At 34.7% G+C, this 24,559-nt stretch overlaps 2 protein-coding genes across 2 annotated transcripts in view; one reads left to right on the top strand and one right to left on the bottom strand.

Annotated features, from left to right (window-relative positions):
- DIAPH2 (diaphanous related formin 2) overlaps positions 1–24,559 on the bottom strand; it is a 959,330-nt gene that overhangs the window by 394,272 nt on the left and 540,499 nt on the right. The window contains exon 22 of the mRNA XM_035028841.1: positions 22,194–22,323. Coding sequence (XP_034884732.1) covers positions 22,194–22,323 — 130 coding nt within the window. The remainder of the gene's footprint in view (positions 1–22,193; positions 22,324–24,559) is intronic.
- Positions 22,956–23,840, top strand: LOC118025888 (serine/arginine-rich splicing factor 10-like). The gene has a single exon (XM_035028613.1). It carries the CDS (start codon positions 22,956–22,958, stop codon positions 23,823–23,825), a length of 870 nt encoding a protein of 289 aa, XP_034884504.1. The 3' UTR covers positions 23,826–23,840.

Here is a 24,559-nt window from a genome sequence, read left to right as displayed (position 1 = left end):
CCTGTGTTCTCCTCTGGGATTTTGATGGTTTCCTGTCTCACATTTAGGTCTTGTCATCCATTTTGAATTTATTTTTTGTGTATGGTCTAAAGCATACAAAAGCAAAATATATTTTTGTGTATGGTCTAAAGCATACAAAAGCAAAATGAACTATTGGGACTTCAACAAGATAAAAACTTTCTGCACAGCCAAGGAAACAATCAACAAAACTAAAAGGCACCTTTGGAATGGAAGAAGATATTTGCAAATGACACATCTGATAAAGGGTTACTATGCAAAATATATAGAGAGAACTGATTCCACTCAAACCCACAAAACAAATAATCCAATTAAAACATGAGCAGAAGACATGGATAGACATTTTTCCAAAGAAGTCATACAGATGACTAACAGATACATGAAAAGATGCTCAACATCACTCATCTTCAGGGAAATACAAATCAAAACTACAATGAGATATCAGCTCACACCTGTCAGAATGGCTAAAATCAACAACACAGGAAACAACAGGTGCTGGTAAGGATGAGGAGAAAGGGGGACCCTCTTACATTGTTGGTGGGAATGCAAACTGGTGCAGTCACTCTGGAAAACAGTGTGGAGTTTCCTCAGAAAATTAAAAATAGAACTACCCTATGACCCAGCAATTGCACTACTAGGTATTTACCTAAAGGATACAAAAATACTGATTTGAAGGGATACATGTACCTGGATGCTTACAGCAGCATTATCAGCCAGCGCCAAATTATGGAAAGAGCCCAAATGTCCATCAACTGATGAATGGATAAAGAATAAGTGGTGTATATATATACATATATATATATAATATTCCATTATATATATGTGTATATAAATGGAGTATTACTTAGCCATAAAAAAGAAAGGAATCCTGCCATTTGTAAAGATGTGGATGGAGCTAGAGACTATTATGCTAAGTGAAATAAGTCAGTCGGAAAAAGACAAATACCAGATTATTTCACTTATATGTGGAATGTAAGAAACAAAACAGATGAACATAGCGGGGAAAAAAAGAGAGAGGCAAACCAGAAAACAAACTCTTAACTATAGAGAACAAACTGAATGCTGCTGGAGGGGAAGTGGGTGGGGGGATGGTTTAAATGGGTGTTGTGTATTAAGGAGTACATTTATTGTGATAAGCAAAGGGTTTTGTACATAAGAGAAGAATCACTAAATTCTATACCTAATACTAATATTACATTGTATGTTAATCACTGGAATTTAAATAAAAACTTGAAAAAACAAAAGGGAGATTCCAGATCATGGAGGTTTTGATATTACTATAAAATAAGATTAGACTACATAATGAAAGAGTTCAAATTGTGTTTGTAAATCATTAAAAAAAAAACCCTCAAGGGTGAGAAATATATTTCTTTCTGGGTGTTAATTCCATGTCTATTAGTTTAGTCATTAAAGATACGACAATGTGGAGAATTTTATCACCTACTTTGCTGCTTTTGAAAACAATCATAAAAAGAGAAAAATTAAAATGTCAACAATCACTTTTGTATAATCCTCTCTAGGAGAGGACAATATAATCCAAATAATATTTCTAGAGTTGTACCAAATGTAATTCAAGATCAGTTGCGGATATCCACATGCAGATGGAGTATACTAGGCACATACTTCAATTTCAGTTTTCTAAGATTTTGGTAAATGCTATTTTTCAAGTAAAGCAATGAGCTGGGCTTATGTTTGGCTTACTTTTTGCAGGAAGAACAGTTGTTTAGTTTCACCGATAGTGATGCAGAATGATTGGAAATGTGCTGCTCACTGCATATGGCAAAGGTGGCAGGTCTTGGAAGATGTTACAGCAATCATTACCACAAAACCCTTGCTTGCTATCTACTTGTCCTGTACCTATGTTTAAAGTGCATACATTTCCTGGGATTACTTGCCTGTTTTAATTCCCTTCAGCATGACTATATTTTAATGTATACAAAAATAAGAAAAGTTCAGATACACACATCAGTTTTCCCTTCAAAAAGAGCTGCTGGTTACAAGTAGGCATTTCAAATAGGTATTTAAGGGACTTTTATTTATTTTTTATTTTTTAAGAGTTGCTAACTTTTATTAAGGTCCAAAGAGAAAGGGTCGTAAATCTGTGGGGCTTTGTTTGTGTACTTGCTTGTTTTTAGGAAATCACCACTGTTTAATTTAATAGGGCACTTTAAGATATTCAATAAATTTAGATGCAATTAGATCAAGATTGACAACAGACTTCCAAGTTGTGTTTACTCTGTGTCAAGGAATTAGGCATTAGGGATAAGTCGGGGAACAGAACAGATGGGATGTCTGCCCCTTTGGTGCTTACTTATCAATACTGAAAGGACTTAATCAATACTGAAAGGACTTAAAATTAAAAATGCAGTGAAGAATTGAAACCATAAAACTCTTAGAAGAAAATACAGGGTAAAAGCTCCTTGACATTGGTCTTGGCAATGATTTTTTGTATTTGACATCAAAAGCATAGGTATCAAAAACCAAAATAAATAAGCTTCTGCACGGGAGAGGAAACAATCAACATAATGAAAAGGTAATTTATGAAATACGAAAAAGTATTTGCAAAGGATATATCTGTTAAGGGGTCAATATCTATTTAATACAATTAAGTAGTAATTTATAAATTAAAAAATAAATATCTATCTGATAAAATTGAATAGCAAAAAACCCCAAACAACTGAATTACAAGGTGGGCAAAGGGCCTAAATAGACATTTTCCCATAGAAGACATGTAACAGTATGGAAAGATGTTTGACATGACTAATAATCAGGGAAATACAAATCAAAACTACAATGAGATATCACATCACACCTGTTATGATGATTATTACCAAAAACTCAAAAGACAGCAGTGTTGGTGAGGATGTGGAGAAGGGGAACCTTTGTACACTGCTGGTAGAAATGTAAACTGGTACAGCCACTGTGGAAAACAGTATGGAGGTTCTTCAGAAAATTAAAAATAAAACTACTATAATGATCCAGTTATCCCACGTCTAGATATGTATCTGAAGGAATTGAAATCACCACCTTGTAGAGAGATACCTGTACTCCCATGTTCAATGAAGCATTATTTACAGTAGCCAAGATATGGAAACAACCTAAGTATCCACTGACAGATGAATGCATAAAGAAAATGTGATAGATATTTATATCTGTATAAATGGCATATTATTCAGCATTAAAAGAGAAGAAAATCCTGCTATTTGCAACAAGATGGCTGAACCTGGAAGACATTATGCTAAGTGAAATAAGCCAGATACAGAAAGACAAATATTGCATGATCTCACTTATATGTGAAATGAAGAGAAAGAAAAGTCCAACTCAAAGTAATAGAAAATAGACTGGTGCTACCAAGGGCTGGTTGGTAGGGGTAAAGAGGAGATATTGATCCAAGGGTATAAACTTTTAGTTGTGAAAAAATTCTAGAGACCTAATATACAGCAATGATGACTACAGATAATAATAATATATACTCAAAATTTGCTAAAAGAGTAAATTTCAAGTATTCTCGACACACACACACAAACACAAAATGGTAATTATGTGAGGTGATGAATGCTAATTAGCTTGATTACAGTATCCATTTCACAATACATACATTTATCTAAACACACTGTACAACTTAAATACATACAATTTTTGTCAATCATACCTTAATAAAAAAATATAGTGAGGAACACATGGTGGTAGAATCTTAAAGCCACAAAAATAATGTATGCTTTCCTCAATGCATTTTTCTTAAGAATTTCAATACACTCAGAGTTCTGACTAGAACACACTAGAACCAAAGACTCATAAAATAAACAATGGAAATTATCATATAAAATACAAGAATTTCTAGGTCACAAATATTTGCACACTTGGGAGATTCTCTCAACCCCAAAATGCTGCATACTATTTTTTGTGTGTTGATCTCCAAATAACTATGTATGGATATTCATGATGATAAAGAGTTTATAGAGGGAAATAAGTAATTTTCAGGGTTAATACTTGTGTGTGTGTGATTTTTTTGCATGTATGTGTACATGAGTATATTAGTACTTTCTTTCCTTTAAAACAAAGTCTCCTTCATAGGTAATACAAATGATACATTATATGCAGAACAGAACAATTTCTGGTACATGGGTTTAACAGAGTATATCTGAAAGTTGTAATTATCATTATTCTTTAGCATTTCAATCAAATTAAATTCTTCTACAAGCTGGAAGTGTCCAAGGCACTTTTATGCCCTCTCAAATGATGTCCTCCTTGTGATGCACTCAAAAGTACCCTATCAGTTATCTGGATCCCTAGTTCCAGGGTTCAGTATTTCAGCCTCTTCTCTTCCTGATCTACTCTCAGTCTCTTGGTGATCTTATCCACTCACATAGATTTAAATACTATCTATGTGATGATCACTTTCAAATGTCTATCTCTAGCCCCTGAACTCCAGACTCATATTCATATCCATAGCCAAATGCTTGCTTGATATCTCCATTTTGATATCTACTAGGCATCTAAAACTTAATACATCTCAAACTGAAACTTAACTCCTGACATTCTTAACTCCCAAACCTGGTCCTTCTACAGTCTTCACCACTTCGGTTGATGGCAAATCCATCTTTTTTCAGTTGCTCTGGTCACAACCTTTGGAGTCATTGTTGATTAAGTCATACTGTCATACTCTCATCCTATCCATCAGCAAATGCAGTTGGTTTATTAATCTTTGAAAAAAAAACAGTAAGTCTATTTCTCATAAATTCTCATAATTCTCATAAATTTTTCTAGTGTTCGTAAGTACAAGAAGGCTGTGACATACCTTATGGAGAAAATAAGTGTGTTAAATAGGCTTTGTTTGGCATGAGTTATAGTGCTATTGGCTGTGAATTCAATGTTAATGAATCAACAGTACATATTAAGGTGCTTTTAAATAGAAACAAACATAAAACTTGGGTATGTACAGTTTGATGAAAATATTGTGACCAGAGATTCCCAGGAACCTAACTCTGTAATTCCCCCCAGGAACAATGGTTTGGTGTTGCTAATTCAGTGTTCATGGTAACATGACAGAAAATTATTGCAAATAATAAGAATCAACTGTATATACCACACAGAAGATATAGAAAATATAAAAACACTGCTGACAGCAAATATTACTTTTAAGTATATTCTAACTAATAAAATCTGGATGCTACTATATATTATTTTATTTAAGTTTAGTATATTCTATTTGCCATGTTATTAAAGATCATTGAAGGCTTGACTTTACAAAAACGTACTACATTATATGGTCCATAATTCATTTTATTATTTGTCTTAATTCATAGATATTTGGGATATTTCTAATTATTTACTGTTATAAATAATGTTACAATGAAATTCTTGTACATAAGTCTTGATGTCTATTTCTGATCATCTTTTTAGGACACATTAAAGATTTGCAATGAGTTTGAGGCTCTTGATATATTTTGCTTTCCAAAAAGGTGAAGTCATCTTGAACTTAGACCATTAATACATTAAGTACCTCTTCTACATCACCTGTGCCAGCACTGATTACATGATATAGCTTGTTTTAACCTGAAAACTTGTATTGTGTTGTTTTATGTGCATTTCTTATATTACTGATGAGGTTGCGCATTTTGGAATATGTTTCTCCTGAGAATGTCTTTTATTAATTTGCCTTTTATTAATCATCACTAATCATTTCTAATGAATTTCTAAGTAAGCTGGGATATGAACTGATACAATAAATAGAAATGTTTGAGAGAATTCATTTTCCTCTAAAGATCACCTATTCAGTGTGGATTGTAATAGTAAAAGATAGATGGACAAACACAACTTAATTTAAAACATGTCCAAACTACCATGAAATAGATAACTGAAGAAAAGTGACATATTTAAAACAAGGGATACAAATGTGCAACTCAGAATACATTAAAAAAAATCATTCACCATGATCAAGTAGAATTTATTCCTGGGATGCAAGGGTGGTTCAGTATTTCCAAATCAATCAGTATAATAAATCACATCAACAAGAGAAAGGATAAAAACCATAATCATTTTAATAGATATATAAAGAGCATTTAACAAAGTACAACATCCATTCATGATAAAAACCCTCAACACAGTAGGCTTAGAGGGCACATACCTCAACATAATAAAGGCTGTATATGAAAAAGCCACAATTACCATCATACTCAATGTTGAAAGATGGAGAGCTTTTCCACTAAGATCAGGAACAAGACAAAGATGTCCACTCTTAACACTTTTATTCGACATAGTCTGGGAAGTCCTAACATGGCAATCAGGCAGGAAAAATAAGAGGTATCCAATTTGGAAAGGAAGAAGTGAAACTTTCACTATTTGCAGATGTCATGATGCTATATAGATACTATATAAAGAAAACCATAAAGACTCCACCAAAAAACTACTAGAACTGATAAATGAATTCAGTAAGGTTGCAGGATACAAAACAAATATAGAGAAACCTGTTGTATTACTATACATTAATAATGAAGTAGCAGAAATAGAAATTAAGAAAACATTCATATTTATGTTTGTACCAAAATAATAAAATACATAGGAACAAACTTAAGGAGATGAAAGACTTGTATTCTGAAAACTATACAACACTGATGAAAAAATTCAAGATGACACAAAAAAATGGAAAGATATTCCATGCTCATGGATTGCTAGAACGAATATTGTTAAAATGTCTATACTACCCAAAGCAATCTACACATTTAATGGAATCCCTAATCCCTATGAAAACACCACCATCATTTTCCACAGAGCTAGAACAAACAATCCTAAAATTTGTATGGAACCACAAAAGACCCTGAATAGCCAAAGCAATCTTGAAAAAGAAGACCAAAGCTTGAGGAATCACAATCTCAGATTTCAAGATATACTACAAAGCTGTAGTGATCAAAACAGTATGGTAATGGTACAAAAATAGACACATAGATCAATGAATCAGAAGAGAGATCTCAGAAATAAACCCATGATTATATGGTCAACTAATCTTTGATGAAGGAGGCAAGAATATGCAATCGGAAAAAGTCTCTTCAACAAATGCTGCTGGGAAAACTGGACAGCTATATGCAAAATAATGAAATTGGACCACTCTCTTACACTATACACAAAAATAAACTCAAAGTGGACTAAGGACTTAAATTTGAGACCTGAAATCATAAAACTCCTAGAAGAGAACACAGACAATAATTTCTCTGACATTGGCTATAGCAACATTTCTCTGGATATATCTTCTGAAGCAAGAGAAACAAAAGTAAAACTTTACTATAAAAACCTCTGCACAGCAAAGGAAACAATCAACACAACTAAAAGACAACCTACTGAATGGGAGAAAATATTTGCAAATGACATATCTGATAAAGGGGTAGTATCAAAAATATATAAGGCACTGATACAACTCAACACCCACAAAACAAATAAATCAATTAAAAAATGGGCAGAAGACATGAACAGACATTTCTCCATAGAAGACATCCAGATGGCCAATAGACACATGAAAAGATGCTCAACATTAATTATGATGAGGGAAATACAAATCCAAACCACAATGAGATATCATCTCACATCTGTCAGAATGGCTAAAATCAAAAACATAAGAACCAAGCATTGATGAGGATGTGGAGAAAAAGGAACCTTTGTGCACTGTTGGTGGGAATGCAAGCTGATGCAGTCACTGTGGAGTAAGGTATGGAGGCTCCTATCATCTGATCCAGTAATTTACCCAAAGCATATGAAAACACTAATTTAAAATGATATCTGCACCCCTTTGCTTATAGCAGCATTATTTACAATAGCTAAATTATGTGTTCATCAATAGATGGAGTGTCCATCAATAGATGAATGTGTCCATCAACAGATGCTCAAGTGTCCATCAATAGATGAATGGATAAATAAGAAGTGGTATATATACCAAAATAGTGGAATATATATTCATATATATGTGTGTATATACACATACACACACACACACACACACACACACAGAGTGGAATATTACTCAGCCATATAAAAGAATTAGATCTTGCCACTGGCAAGACGATGGATGAATCTAGAGAGTATAATAGGAAGTGAAATAAGTCAGAGAAAGAGAAATACCATATAATTTCAATTATATATGGAATTTAAGAAACAAATCAAAGAAAAAAGAGAAAGAAAGAAATAAATGGACTCTTAACTATAGAGAACTAATTGATGGTTACCAGAGGGGACTTGGGTGGGGAGATGGGTGATATAGGTGATGGGGATTAAGAGTACACTTCTATTGATGGGCACTGAGTAAGGTATAAAATTGCTGAATCACTATATTGTACATTTAAAGCTAGTATAACACTGTATGTTAATTATACTGAAATTAAAATTCTTAAAAATGTGCAACTCAGAGACTGAAAGTACTTTTACTATTAGAGTTAAACAAACGTGTGCTTAGTTGATGACCATATCCCTCAAGAAGGGTGGGCAATGGAAATATTTATTCTTTGTTCATCATCACAGAGTGTGTTATTCCTCTCTAAGGACATGTAGAAGGAAAAAGCAAGTGAATGAAACCTTAAATCCTAACAATACCATTTTAATATATTTAACAGTTTACTATAGTTTTAGAGTAAACCAAGAGTATTTGCATGATTTCATTGGGTGTTTCTAGTTATAATAATTAATGTTCTATCAAAGTATAAAATTTACCAAGGTTCATGTTTTCTCAGTTTATCTTAAATTTATGAATAAAAAATTAATATTTTATCTCTTTTTCAAGTGTTCTTGCTATTACTCTCAATGTTGTTATATTGAAAAGAACAATGAATATAGAAGTATAGCCAAAATCTTAGCCCTTGTTAATTGTGTGACATTGAGCACTTTACTTAATCCTTCTGACACTCAGTCTCCTTTTGTATAAAACCATGGTTAATACAGAACCTGGCTCTTAGTAAGCTCTTTATAAATGGTAGTAGTTATTATTATGACTATTAGGTATAAGAAAAAAATGCATAATTAAGTGAAAAAAATAGCTAACATAAACATTAGCTACATATTGCTACAAATGCAAACAGGATCCATTTCTTTAAAATGCACATAAAAAATGCCTTATTATCATTTTTATTAGTTATTATAAGATTCAAAATTCATACCTTTTTAATTTTCCCCTAGACATTTACTATTAATTATTTAGAATATTCAGTTAAAACTATAAGCTTTTTCTTTTCTTCCATGTTTATACATACTTAGGACAAAGATATCCTAGGATATTGGAAATATTATAACTGATTCTTGAATTTGGAACAATGATTCTTCCATCAAAGCTTAGAGATATCATTTAAACTAAGATGAGCCTTTGCGATCATGTTTTTAGAGTCTTATTTCTAAAAGACTACAAGATGGAAAAAAGTAAAAAAAAATGTAAAGAAAATAAATTTAATGACACCATATATTATTTCAGAAAGCTTTGTCATTTAATGAGCAGATTTTGATCTTCACTTTAAAAATGGGACTAAACAAGTGTAAAAAAACCTGATCGAAATCATCTGGAATTGACATCTCCATGACAGCTTGAATAATAAACTATTATTTATATATAATGCCTTTCTCCTCAGGCATTTCCACACTGAGTATCTAATTTTGTTAGCATAATCACCTTGAGGAATAAGTGGGCTAAATATGACCATGTGTTTTTTCAAATTAAGAAACATTATTGTATAAATGAGCAAATAGGCAACTGGTAGGTCAAATGACGAAACAATGATCCAAAAAGTAGGTAGAAACAAAGTTGAAACTCAGATACGTATCTCATGATTCTCATCCTTGAACCTTGAACATATTATTTTGAGCATGTATTTCTTTCAGATATGACCTTATCAGAATCCTTTGCCACAAAGCTATTAGCTTCCAATAGGAGTCAGAGTTTTTTCCTTACTATTTCAGTGAATCTTCTAATAAAAATACCAACTCCATTCTGACTGTTTTACATGGAAATACTGTTAAGCAGTTTTGGTCATATAAAATTGGAACAAGTAAGTATTATATTTGCTGTTTATTAATTTACCTCATTAACGTGTAAAATCCAAATTCCAGAAAAAGACCTCAGTTAAATTCAAGAAATCACAACAGCAGTATAGCCCCCTACAACGTGGTCCTTGTGTACAAACCACATTTGAAATGTGTAAAAAGTGGAGGATAGAGGCACTGCTTAGGTACCTCTGATACAGTTCTTTACTCTACCCAAATCCCCAATCCCTAAATCCCTAAACCAGTCTCATCCTTATCGATGAATCCATCAAAAGGATTGGTAGTAGTTAAAACTGTAGTAATGGTAACCATGTTGATTAGCAGATTCCACCAATTTTTCCAGTATTTCCTAGAGGTACAATGGAATTTCCACTCAGAGCACTAGCCACCTCTTCTTCTGACTCTGCTGTGGCAGCAGATAGCTGCTTCTTTCTTCATTTCTGTTAGTTTTCTCCCTTCTTTACTCTCCCCTCCTCACCTTGACAATACTACTTAACGTCAGTCCTTTAACCTCTTGCATTGAATATATCCTTGTGCTTCCTTTATTTCAGAGTCACTCAAATTATAATATTTGATGTATGAATATTCAATTTTTCACTAATGAGCTTGAATCCAGAATGAGATAAAACTGAGCAACATTCCCACATATCCTATTTCCTAACATTAAACCAAAGACACAGTGACAGCAATGATAGCAGTGACAGGTGCTTGGTGAAAATCTTAACTCAGAATGTGCTCATGACATGTTAAGATTCAATGATTTACAAGCTAGGGTAATATTGATAACAACTATGGAAAGATCACCCCGAATGTTTACATGGTATATAATATGCTCGGGGGGGGGTGGTGGTTTAAATAAGAGAACCTACCTATCCACTCTAAAGACTAAAAGACACTTTGATAAAATCTTTAAGTGACAAACGACTTGCTGAAAAATATTTACAATGACATCAAATCAACTCTGACAGCAAATATTTATGCAATGCATGTGATCATTATAACTAGCACAAGGGAAAACATTGACCTTTTAGATTAACTAAGTTTTCTCACTTTTTGTAAGTCATTACACATTTTAAAAATTTGAATGACCAGCTTTCTAAAAATGTTTTGTTGAAGCATGCATACATTGTGCACATAGGTAACCAGATGAATGAATTTTCACAAAATAAACACCCATGTAACTAGGATTCAGAGCAACAAAGAGAACATGACCAGCACTCCAGAAGCCATCACATACTTTCATCTAGTCATTAACCCATACCAAGAGTAACCATTATAATATTTCTAACACCATACATTTGTTTTGTTTTACATAGCCACTTTTAAAGAATATGTTTTAAAGACCTGGTTTTCCGATGCCTAAACCACGCATTAGAAGAGAAGTAATTAAGATTAGAGCAGAGATCAATGAATTAGAAACAAGAAACACAGTAGATCAGATCAACGAAACTAGAAGCTGGTTCTTTGAAAGAATTGATAAGATAGATAAACCACTGACCAGACTTACCCAAAAGAAAAGAGAAAGGACCCAAATTAATAAAATTATGAATGAAAGGGGAGAGATTATGACTGACACCAAGGAAATAAAAACAATTATTAGAAACTATTATCAACTATATGCCAATAAATTAAGCAACCTGGATGAAATGGATGCCTTTCTGGAAACGTATAAACTGCTGACTGAAACAGGAAGAAACTGACAACCTGAATAGGCCAATAACCAGTAACGAGATTGAAGCAGTGATCAAAAACCTCCCAAAAAACAAGAGTCCAGGGCTGGAAGGATTCCCTGGGGAATTCTACCAAACATTCAAAGAAGAAATAATACCTATTCTACTGAAGCTGTTTCAAAAAAATAGAAAAAGAAGGGAAGCTTCCAGACTCATTCTATGAGGCCAGCATTACCTTAATCCCCAAACCAGGCAAAGACCCCATCAAAAAGGAGAATTTTAGACCGATATCCCTGATGAATATGGATTCCAAAATTCTCAACAAAATCCTAGCTACTAGGATCCAACAATACATTAAAAGGATCATCTAGATGACCAAGTGGGATTTAACCCCGGGATGCAGGGGGGTTCAACATTTGCAAATCAATCAATGCAATAGAACACATTAATAAGAGGAGAGAGAACCATATGGTCCTCTCAACTGATGCAGAAAAAGTATTTGACAAAATACAGCATCCTTTCCTGATTAAAACTCTTCAGAGTATAAGGATAGAGGGAACATTCCTCAAGTTCATATAATCAATCTATGAAAAATGCACAGCGAATATCATCCTCAATGCAGAAAAGATGAGAGCCTTTCCCTTTAGAACAGGAACACGTCAAGGATGCCCACTCTTGCCACTATTGTACAACATAGTACTAGAAGTCCTAGCAACAGCAATCAGACAACAAAAAGAAATAAAAGGTATTCAAATTGGCAAAGAAGAAGTCAAACTCTCTCTTTGCAGATGATATGATACTTTATGTGGAAAACCTGAAAGACTCCACCCCCAAATTACTAGAACTCATACAGCAATTCAGTAATGTGGCAGGATACCAAATCAATGCACAGAAATCAGTTGCTTTCTTACACACTAACAATGCAACTGTAGAAAGAAAAATTAGAGAATCAATTCTATACAATAGCACCAAAAATCATAAGATACCTCGGAATAAACCTAACCAAAGAGGTAAAGGATCTATACTCTAGGAACGATAGCACACTCATTGAAGAAATTGAAGAAGGCACAAAAAGATGGAATAACATCCCATGCTCATGGATCAGAAGAATAAACACTGTTAAAATGTCTATGCTACCCAGAGCAATCTATACCTTCTAATGCCATCCCGATCAAAATTCCAATGACATTTTTCAAAGTGCTGGAACAAACAATCCTAAAATTTGTATGGAATTGGAAAAGACCCTGAATTGCCAAGGAAATGTTGAAAAAGAAAAACAAAGCTGGGGACATCACGTTACCCAATTTCAAGCTACATTACAAAGCACTTATCACCAAGACAGCATGGTAGTGGCACAAAAACAAACACAAAGACCAATGGAATAGAATAGAGAACCCAGATATGGACCCTCAACTCTATGGTCAAATAATCTTTGACAAAACAGGGAAAAACATGCAATGGAAAAAAGACAGTCTCTTCAATAAACGGTGCTGGGACAACTGGACAGCTATATACAGAAGAATGAAACTCGACCATTCCCTAACACCATACACAAAGATAAACTCAAAGTGGATGAAAGACCTCAATGTGAGACAGGAATCCATCAAAATCCTAGAGGAGAACATAGGCAGTAACCTCTTTGACATCACCCACAGCAACTTCTTTCAAGATACATCTCCAAAGGCTAGTGAAACAAAAGCAAAAATGAACTTTTGGGACTTCATCAAGATAAAAATCTTCTGCACAGCAAAGGAAACAGTCAACAAAACAAAGAGGCAACCCAGAGAATGGGAGAAGACATTTGCAAATGACACTACAAAGTGCTGATTTCCAAGATCTATAAAGAACTTCTCAAACTCAACACCCAAAAAACAAATAATCAAGTCAAAAAATGGGCAGAAGACATGAACAGACACTTCTTTGAAGAAGACATACAAATGGCTAACAGACACTTGAAAAAATGTTCATCATCATTAGCCATCAGGGAAATTCAAATCAAAACCACATTGAGAGGGCAGACAGGGCAGACAGCAAAGCCCCCACTGGGGCTTTACACCATTTGGAACGGCGAAAACTGACAAGGCAAGAAACAACAAATGTTGGAGAGGTTGTAGAGAAAGGGGAACCCTCTTACACTCTTGGTGGGAATGCAAGTTGGTACAGCCACTTTGGAAAATAGTGTGGAGGTGCCTCAAAAAATTAAAAATAGAGCTACCTTATGACCCAGCAATTGCACTCCTGGGTATTTACCCCAAAGACACAGATGTAGTGAAAAGAAGGGCCATATGCACCCCAGTGTTCATAGCAGCAATGTCTGCAATAGCCAAACCGTGGAAAGAGCCGAGATGACCTTCAACAGATGAATGGATAAAGAAGATGTGGTCTACATATACAATGGAATATGATTCAGCCATCAGAAAAGATAAATACCCAACTTTTACATCAACATGGATGGGACTGGAGGAGATTATGCTAAGTGGAATAAGTCAAGCAGAGAAAGTCAATTATCATATGGTTTCACTTATTTGGGGAACATAAGGAATAGCATGGAGGACATTAGGAGAAGGAAGGGCAAAATGAATGGGGGAAAATCAGAGGGGGAGACGGGGTGGGGATGTGTTAGCCTGGTGATGGGTATTAAGGAGGGCACATACTGCACTGAGCACTGGGTGTTATACGAAAACAATGAATCATGGATCACTACATCAAAAACTAATGATGTATTATATGGTGACTAACATAACATAATAAAATTAAATTAAATTAAAAAAAAATAATGACCTGGTTTTCTACTTGTTGCTTAATGTGTGAGAAATTGAAAATTAAATATCTACAAATATACTTTAGCTAATTTAAGTACCCAGAAAGTTTAACTATTGGGCTAAATAAAGATAGCAGCTAGGATCAGGTTGATGTTTAATAAACATTCAGAGCACTGAATTTACAACACCATTACCATGTTAGATTTTGCCCTGCAGACTAATGACATCACACTTTATTTCAGAAAGCATCATTCCAGGATGCATCCATAAACATGGAAACCTTTATATTGTAACGCAAGACAGTATAGGATCAAGTACCAAACTAAAAAGCTCACATAAGTACTAATGTAGAATAGGTAAGTGAGAAACCACTGAAAGTCATAACAACTGGGAAAGCTTTATATGGAGGGGTGAGATTTAAGCTGGACCCTCAAAAAGATACACAAGGCTCACAAGGGCTGAGAGAAGGGGAGTGGCATTTCTGTTCGGAAAAAGAACAGGATCCTAGGCTCTGAGACATGAGGGACCAGGATGTGAGGCAGATAAGCTATGCACACAATTACTAACAGAAAAAGATTCTGGGATGTAAAAGCTAAGGTATCCTGACAAATGCATATGTGCCTAATGCCTACAAAAAATTGTTGACTTACACTGAAACATTTTACTCAAATCCAAACGGCAATGGTCTCTGCTTCCTTTCCCTACTACCTGAAGATATTAATCTTTTCAACATTTTCCTCTAGAAATGAACATTAGTTTATATATTATGAATTGAAAACACTGGTTGGTAATGACTAGATTACCGACCAGCAAAACAAACAAACAAACAAAAAAAACCACACAAAAACAAACAAAAAAAATGACTTCTTTCCTAAATCCTTTTAACGTTTTAGGTTGAAAATTCATTTTCTATGCATATTTTGGACCTTTTATTGTTTCTTTTACTTTAAAGAAATTCACTGTTAAAAAAAATATGGGTGACTTGGTGTGAGTTAGGAAGAAAGAAATATAACTGGAAAATTTATAAATTTGATTCCTTAAAATTTAATATTCCTTTAAATCTTGTAATATATTTATGGTATCAATATGATAGACTTTAATTCATTCAGTAAAAATTATTTGTTACTTTTACAGTATATATGAAAAAGTCCAAAGGAAACTAAACAATTTCAACTACTTTTATAAAACTGATGTAGTGGTATGATGTGTACTCAGGGTTTTTTGGGTTTGTTTTTTTAAAGACTTATTTATTTGACAGAGAGAGAGGGTGCCTGAGTTGGGGAGGGAGGCAGAGGAAGAGAATCTTCATGTCGACTTCCCACTGAGTGTGGAGCCTTATGTGGGGCCTGATCCCACAACCCATGTAATCATGACCTAAGCCAAAACCAAGAGTCGACGCCCAACCGAGTGAGCCACCCAGGCACCCCTGTACTCAGTTTTATATTTACATTGCTAACATTTAAGTAAGGTCAATTCTACAGATATTTTGTCAATTGGTATATTATCATTCTGTGCTTCTAAAAAGTTAGACTACAATTCAAAGTTTAAATCTGCTAGAAAATCCTACAATTTAATACTTTCTCACATCTTGGGTTTTATAAGTCACTGTATGTTAAATGCTCTAAAAACATAGGATTTTGTTCACTATCTCAAAGATTTTTCAATAAAACTAACACTAGACAATATGAAAGTGTTTTTTTTCCCTCAGGAATTAGAACAAGAGAGAGATGTTTTAGCAGCTAGTAAGATGTAACATTGAGAAAGTTGGCTGCCATTAGTTCCTAATAGATTTTAATCCTTACTGTTCAACATAATCCTTTATGGTTTGATGGCCTCCATAAGTTTAGATCCCATCCATTATTAGCTTGATAGTTTCCAATTTTAACTTTCTTTTTGAAAGAAGTAAAAATATAGACCAGGAAATATTGTTAATTTCTGTTGTCCTCTTTGTTCTAACTTACCTCCCCTTGTATTTATACTAAACAGTATTTTAGGGCTGCAGTTCTCTCTTTGTCAACTTCCCACAATGTCTTACTTTGAAATATGCCTGCTATACTACAATGATATGCAGTGATTCCATTTAATAGACATCTATTGAGCATTTACTTCTGAGATGCTGTGCTAGCACTGAGACTGTAGGGACAAATCCAGAAGGTACAGAGAAAAATGAGCAATGGAATAAAAACTATGAATGTGGTATGTACAATATTACTAATAAGGCTAAAGTGCTGCTGTGACACAGAGTAAGGAGAGGGTAATTCTGTCAAAGTGGGGCTGCAGAGACTGGACACCACTACAAAGAGGACGTGGCATTTACACTCCAGTAAATCTTTTATTTGGTTAGCATTTACTCCAATATGAGCATGAATCTCTGTTGTATATTTTAGACCACAAAGGAAGCAAAAGTGGAGCTGAAATATACATAATGAAGTAACTCCAAAATCTGCAAACCTTCATCGATTCTCCAAACTAGTTGTGTGATCATGGACAATTCCTTCATCATTCTGGGCCTCAGTTTCTTGAACTATAAAATAATGAATATGGACTAATTGCTATCTTGGGTCCCTTTTAGCAGGGATGAGATGATGTCTAAAGCTTCTGCCAGCTCTGGAATTTTGGAAAATATTTTGGCTTTTTCTTGTTGTTGTTCCCCCAACTTTTTTACTCTGCTATTATTTTAGATTTTTCTTTTCCTTTCTTTTTTTTTTTTAAATGATTTTTCTTTGTTAAAGATTTTATTTATTCATTTGACAGAGAGAGAGAGAGAGCACAAGCAGGGGGAGCAGCAGAGGCAGAGGGAGAAGCAGGCTCCCCGCTTAGCAGGGAGCCTGATGTGGGGCTCAATCCCAGGACCCTGGGATCATGACCCGAGCCCAAGGCAGATGCCCAACTGACTGAGCCACCCCGGTGCCCCCTTTTTATTTTCCCTACAACATTTCTTCTAGTCTGAACTTTTTATAAAGAAGTCAGAGTAGATAAATAGCTAATCAGAGTTACTAATATGACAATGGAAAGATGGCAGATATCAAAAGGTATTGTTGGTCATAAAAATTTATAATTGATTTAATTCATAAGAAATAAACACTTTTTATAGGAAACTTGACAGCTTTTATTTTGTAGGATGGCACTAATTTAACTGAAGTGAAACCCATTTCATATTTATGTGAAACCTTAGGATTAATAGTGCTTTCAAATACATTAATATAATTTTTCCCTGTTGAGTGGAAGAGTTTTAATTAAACTTTACTAACTCTTTTGGTTTAATCCCTGCAGCCAACCTATAAAACAATAGAGGTTTTAAATCAAACTGTAAAAATCCATAAAGCTCAAAGTTAAAGTGATAGCCACAGTGGTAGGGAAAACAATAAAGAAATTTATAAAATATGTCTAGTAAACCAGCAATGCTTTATACTATATCTATATATCTATTATATATATAATTATGCACACAAAATAAACACACACACAATCTTTAAAACTAATCATCAGGGGAAAGGTAATTTGGTTTATCAAAAGTATTCTAGGGGTACCTGGGTGGCTTAGTCAGTTAAGAGTCTTCCTTCGGTTCAGGTCATGATCCCAGAGTCCTGGGATCGAGCTCCGCATCAGGCTCCCTGCTCAGCAGGGAGTCTGCCTCTCCCTCTCCCCTTCCCCACTGCCTGTGCTCTCTGTCACTCTGGTTCTCAAATAAAAAAATAAAATCTTTTACAAAAAGTATTTTAAATATTTTAAAGGCATCAGAGTTTCTATAGCAACCATTTTTTTTTCTCTCCAAAGGCTCATTGGTATGTCAAATGTAAATGAGACGACCTGCAGATTTTTAATTTAATCTAAAATAAAATGACCAGAGCAATATTATTTTATTAATTTCACTTGTAATAAAATTACACTGTAGTGTTTGATGCTCAACTTCATAAGGGATATGAGAATGTCTATTTAGAAGAAAGTTAGGTACTCTACTACTCCCTTACCCTGCCTGCTTCCCTCCCTGCTCCTGGTAAAACCTAAATAGATAAATAAGTGAAACCAAACCAAAACAAAACCATTGTATCATTCTTTAGGCAATGCTTCATGAACTTTTCTCACCCAAGTACTCCAAATGGAAGAGAAGATTGAACACACACCCTTAGGGATCTATTGCAAGTGTGAAATTTCTTTGAAGCCATCTGTTTTATTTTTAAAAATTCATGTGGATTTTGAATTGTTTCATGATATATATGTTTTAATGTGAAAATGATGTTTTCCCCCAATATCTTTAACAGAGCTCTAAGAAGATAGGCTAAGTTTTACCATAGTTTTGCATATTCAAAGATACACACAATTTTAGAAGCTTAGCTAAAGAATAAACATGATTATAAAATAAATTTTTCCACAGATCACATATATTTCCTACCTTCAGTTTTCCTTTCACTTTAAGGCATTTTTTTGTCAGTTAGAGGCCTATAACTCTACTACTCAACTGAAATAAATTTAATTGCTATACCAGAAGAAAAGATCTCTATGTTATCAAAATTGATACTTGGGTTCCAAAAATCCAAAAACACAGAAAAAAGCTATGAATAGTCATACAATTGTTCTCTAAGTATAAGTTATAGGGGCACCTGGGTCGCTCAGTCGGTTAAGCACCTGACTCTTGATTTCAGCTCATGTCATGATCTCAGGGTCATGAGATCGAGCCTTGTGTCAAGCTCCACACTCAGCGTGGAATCGGCTTGAGATTCTCTCTCCCTCTGCCCCTTCCCCCGCTCTCTTTCACTCTCTCTCTCTCTCAAATAAATGAATAAATCTCAAAAAAATATGAACTTCTATAATTCAATCATTAACTTAATTAGTTTCATCTTATCAATATCCCTCTAGTTTGAAAAGAAAGGTACTTTTTGTATTTTTGAAGGTGAACATTTCACATCAAGACAGTCCATCATCAAATAAAATTGATTATATAGTATTGATCTATATGTATTTTTGCTGGTTGACTGTATACATGCTATGTGCAGTACTAGGGGTAACAGAATGTGATTCAAACAAGACTGAACTGTATATTACGCTAATAAGACAAGTTAGACTCAAATATCAAGGAAAAGTATTTAACTATAAATAAGAGGTAACTGGCTTGACCTTTCACCCTGTTTCGTTTTATTCCCCTGTAGACTAAATTCCAGAGTATTTCTTCCTGGGGCTCTAGTAGCAAAACATTTTTTAAAAATGGATTCTGAACAGGGATTTTACAAGTGATAGTCAGTTGTCTTAGAGGACAGGGCTGGTGAGATTTCTAGGCATGGGATGCAGCATGAAATCATACAGAGGCAGGACTATCAGAAAGGAATAAAACGGCTCAAGAGAATATATGTCTCGGCACACTGAAATGAGACCTAGGAGGAAATGAAAGAGGGATGCAAGCAGGTGGAATGCGCTTAAGAATTTGAGCTGAGACTGAATTTCATAGGGAAAGAAAAAGAACTAGACAAAATAACTTGAGAGTGGGTATTGCTGTGGCCCTAACAGTGAGACAGTAAGATGATTTCTGGCAACAGTCTTTTGAAAACACTGGCAAGAAGAATACAGAAAAGCAGAAATAATCAAAATGTAACTGAGAGATTTTGCTCTTGACATAGATAGGGAGAAAGAAGTTGGTGATAGTGTAAAATAAAAATATGAAAGTATTTACCAAAAGCCCAGACACAGGAAACAAATAGAACTGGATATAATACATAGCTAGCTGAGATTATAGGAACCATAGGCACCCTTTTCATTATCCCCTTCTAACAAGACAATAGCAGCAACTACAATATTCATAGTAGTATATCAATATTATGACTACTACTATACAGATAGTGGTATAGCAACAGCCACATACTATGTGCCAAGCCTTTTACTGAATGCTTTAAACATGTCAACTCATGTGATCTTGTTACTATCATTCCCATTTTACAGATGAGGAAACAAAAACTTGGAAGTTTAAATTACTAGCTCAAGGTTATAGAACCAAGAAGTTATATAGCTAGGAATAGAACTTTATAATACCTAACTCAGAAGGCTGTCCACTATAAGCTGACTTCATCAATAGCAATAGTGGCTAAGAGTGTGTATGAAATTATATAGACATAGATATATAATATGGAAATATAGATAAGCTAGTATTTAGACTTAAAATTCAAAGCTGATGTAAGCTTCATTCTACATTTCATTACAGTTGTTCCAGATTATTATGACTAAAAATGTTTATCGGATATATTCATGTAAAGTATCCTCAACGTAAGAATTGAAAATTTAAAAATTAGGAATTAAAAATCATCATAAAATTGACAGATAATTTTATTTAAACATATTCTTGATAGAACTCTCAAAATCTTTCTGAAATTGAATCTACGTATTAAACAAATAAAACTTAGAAAAAAATTCCCCCAAAGGGCAATTAAAAAGTAGTGATAGCACTGAAATGATCTAATAATTGTCTTTATTTGTGACATTTCTCATGTTTCCAATTACAAATTTTCCATTTCTCTATAACTCTAAGGACTTTCAGTAAGGACTCAAAAGCATATACCTTTTCCAAGTTTCTTACAAGCCTTATAAACCTGTTAGTGTTCATTAAAGGGGAGAAACTGCATGTCTATAAAACCCAGAATACTGTTTGTATAATAATGTTCAGTGGTGAGGGCACCTGGGTGGCTCAGTTGGTTAAGCTTCTGACTCTTGGTTTCATCTCAGGTCATGATCTTAGCCCTGCGTTGGGCTCTGGACTCAGTGTGGAGTCTGCTTAAGACTCTCTCTCTCTCGGGCGCCTGGGTGGCTCAGTTGGTTAAGCGACTGCCTTCGGCTCAGGTCATGATCCTGGAGTCCCGGAATCGAGTCCCGCATCGGGCTCCCTGCTCGGCGGGGAGTCTGCTTCTCCCTCTGACCCTCCTCCCTCTCATGCTCTCTGTCTCCCATTCTCTCTCTCTCAAATAAATAAATAAAATCTTAAAAAAAAAAAAAAGACTCTCTCTCTCTCTCCCTCTCCCTCTGCCCCTCTCCCCCAAATAAATAAATAAAATCTTTGAAAAAAAATAATATTGTTCAATGGTCATCTCCGCTGGTCTGGTATTATCAATCAAACCCTCAATGTATTTCTTTAATTTAATCCAGTGTGTCTCATTTTGTGGTTCCAGGACCAGAATAACAATAGGAAACGGAGTATGTCTCCATAGTACTATTATTTTCTTTATTAAAAAAAAAAAACCTTTAAGATATGATGTAAAATTATACTCACTATAAGTATAGCAGCAGCTCTCTGGCAATTGCTTTTCTACAGAACTTCTATATCTTGGCTCTTCGATTTAACAACACACATTTGTGACTACAGTCATATTTACTAACATGTAATTAATGTGGAATAATAGAACATTTAGAAAATTTGTAAGCAAGAACTCACAATCATTTTGATATCATCAAAAGCCCATGGTATACTTCCCTTGTAAACAATATATATTTAAGTATTTATGAAATGAATGAATGAACATACTATCAGATCAGAGATGTGAAAGCGTCAATAACCTAGCAATGTTAAAAGATAAAGTAAGTAAAAAAAAGATAAAGTAAGTAAAAAATAAGTCATTAAATGTGCTACACTATCAAATATAAGCTAATGGAAACGATCTTCCTGCTTTTCAAATATCAGTAAACAGAAAAATTAATGTTTATTTAATCTTACCACTTAAAATATAATAGTCTCAAATAGTTACTAATCAATTACCTTTGCTTGCACTTTCTACATGTTCCAGCTCTTCAGGAAATTTCAGGATATCCCGGTATTTTTCCTCACAAATTTCAGCAATAAAATGCAAGAGGGTTGTTTTTTGATCTGCTGACTTAGTATCTCTGATCTGGAATGAAATAACAGTATTTTTAGTATATTTTGGGTAATGTAAATATAGACTTTATTCTTAAACAAGTGAAATAAATGGATGAACTCAATTTATTATAACTAAATTTTTTTAAAGATTTTATTTATTTATTTATTTGAGAGAGAGAATGAGACAGAGAGAGAGAGCATGAGAGGGGGCAGGATCAGAGGGAGAAGCAGACTCTCCGCCGAGCAGGGAGCCCGATGCGGGACTGGATCCCGGGACTCCAGGATCATGACCCAAGCCGAAGGCAGCCGCCCAACCGAGCCACCCAGGCGCCCTATAACTAAATTTTTTTTAAAAAGTTAGGGGTGCCTCGGTGGCTCAGCTGGTTAAGTGTCTGACTCTTGGTTTTGGCTCAGGTCATGGTCTCAGAATCATGAGATGGAGCCCCGTGATAGGCTCTGTGCTGTGTGGAGTCCACCTGAGATTCTCTCCCTTTCCCTCTGCCCCTCCCCCTGCTCATGCTCTCTCCCTTGCTCTCTAAAATAAATAACAGATAAAATCTTTAACAAAAAAATTTTTTTTTAAGTTAGGGGTAGCTTTCTAATGGGGTCTAGCAAAAATGCTCTAGATTTTAAAAGGGACACCATTATTTTAAAATGCAAAAGATGGGTCTGAGGATGCGGCGCCGGATCTGCGGATGCTTTACTGAGCCCGTTAGTACCCCTGCCGAGACTCACGTTGCCGTCGTGTCCCTCTACCTGCACCCCCCCCCCAACACATCTCTGTTCGTAAGGAACGTGGCTGACGACACCAGGTCTGAAGATTTACGAAGAGAATTTGGTCGTTATGGTCCTATAGTTGATGTGTACGTTCTACTTGATTTCTACACGCGCCGTCCAAGAGGATTTGCTTATGTTCAATTTGAGGATGTCCGTGATGCCAAAGATGCTTTACATAATTTGGACAGAAAATGGATTTGTGGACGCCAAACTGAAATACAGTTTGCACAGGGGGATCGGAAGACTCCAAATCAAATGAAAGCCAAGGAAGGGAGGAATGTATACGGCTCTTCACGCTATGATGATTATGACAGATACAGACGTTCTAGAAGCCGGAGTTATGAAAGAAGATCAAGAAGCCGGTCCTTTGATTACAACTATAGAAGATCTTATAGTCCTAGAAACAGTAGACCGGCTGGAAGACCACGGCGTAGCAGAAGCCATTCCGACAATGATAGATTCAAACACCGAAATCGATCTTTTTCAAGATCTAAATCCAATTCAAGATCACGGTCCAAGTCCCAGCCCAAGAAAGAAATGAAGGCTAAATCACATTCTAGGTCTGCATCTCACACCAAAACTAGAGGCACCTCTAAAACAGATTCCAAAACACATTATAAGTCTGGCTCAAGATATGAAAAGGAATCAAGGAAAAAAGAACCACCTAGATCCAAATCTCAGTCAAGATCACAATCTAGGTCTAGGTCAAAATCTAGATCAAGGTTTTGGACTAGTCCTAAGTCCAGTGGCCACTGATAGTATAAACCTTGATATTTTTAGTCATGTATCATTCATTTACTCATAGTTTGGTTTACTTAAATTATCAGGAATACAATATTGCAATGATGCTTAAAAAACACTTGTCAGTTTTCCCTGTACCAGGCAAATGGTTATAATTAAAATGATATGCTGTTGAGAAGCCACTCTTAAGAGTTCAGTTTGTTTAATGTTATGGGCAGCTACCAATTTGTGGTGTCTCTGTATATTTTTGTAAAGATTCTCATTTTTTATGCTTGAAGTATTGGTGAAAAGATGTTGGTTGACCATAATTTGCAACATTGTCTTATTAAAAATAAACTTTCATATCCATATTTGGTAGAACTGTTAACTAGAAATGTAGCTTGCTAATAAGATAGAATGATACAAAAGTGAAGTTGTAACCACAGTACAACACTGACTGATCAGACACATTTAGGTTCAGGGTGGACCTTTTTGTCTTGTTAAGATGTCTAGGCCTGTGATAATAGTTAATTTATAACAGAGCGTGGAATAGTTCTTTTGTTAACCCCACTATCTTGGGGAATGATGCCAACTGGGTTAAGTAGGATTTGGGGAAAGATTGAGTTTTTGACTGAAACATGGAGCCTTCACTGCTTTTTTCTGGTTTCTTTGAAGATTTGGAACATATAAACATCAGAAGAACTCACCTTAAAATTTGAGCAGGTCAATGATGGCAGAAATAATTTTAAGGGGAAAAAAAATGCTCTCAT

The sequence above is a fragment of the Mirounga leonina genome, unplaced genomic scaffold (genome assembly GCF_011800145.1).
Source record: "Mirounga leonina isolate KUSES-001 unplaced genomic scaffold, KU_Mleo_1.0 Mir_204, whole genome shotgun sequence".
Lineage (NCBI taxonomy): Eukaryota > Metazoa > Chordata > Mammalia > Carnivora > Phocidae > Mirounga > Mirounga leonina.
This window is presented reverse-complemented; position numbering and strand designations above follow the sequence as displayed.

Coding starts and splice junctions, on each gene's coding strand:
- LOC118025888 (XM_035028613.1), top strand. CDS start 22,956: ATGGGTCTGAGGATGCGGCGCCGGATCTGCGGATGCTTTACTGAGCCC.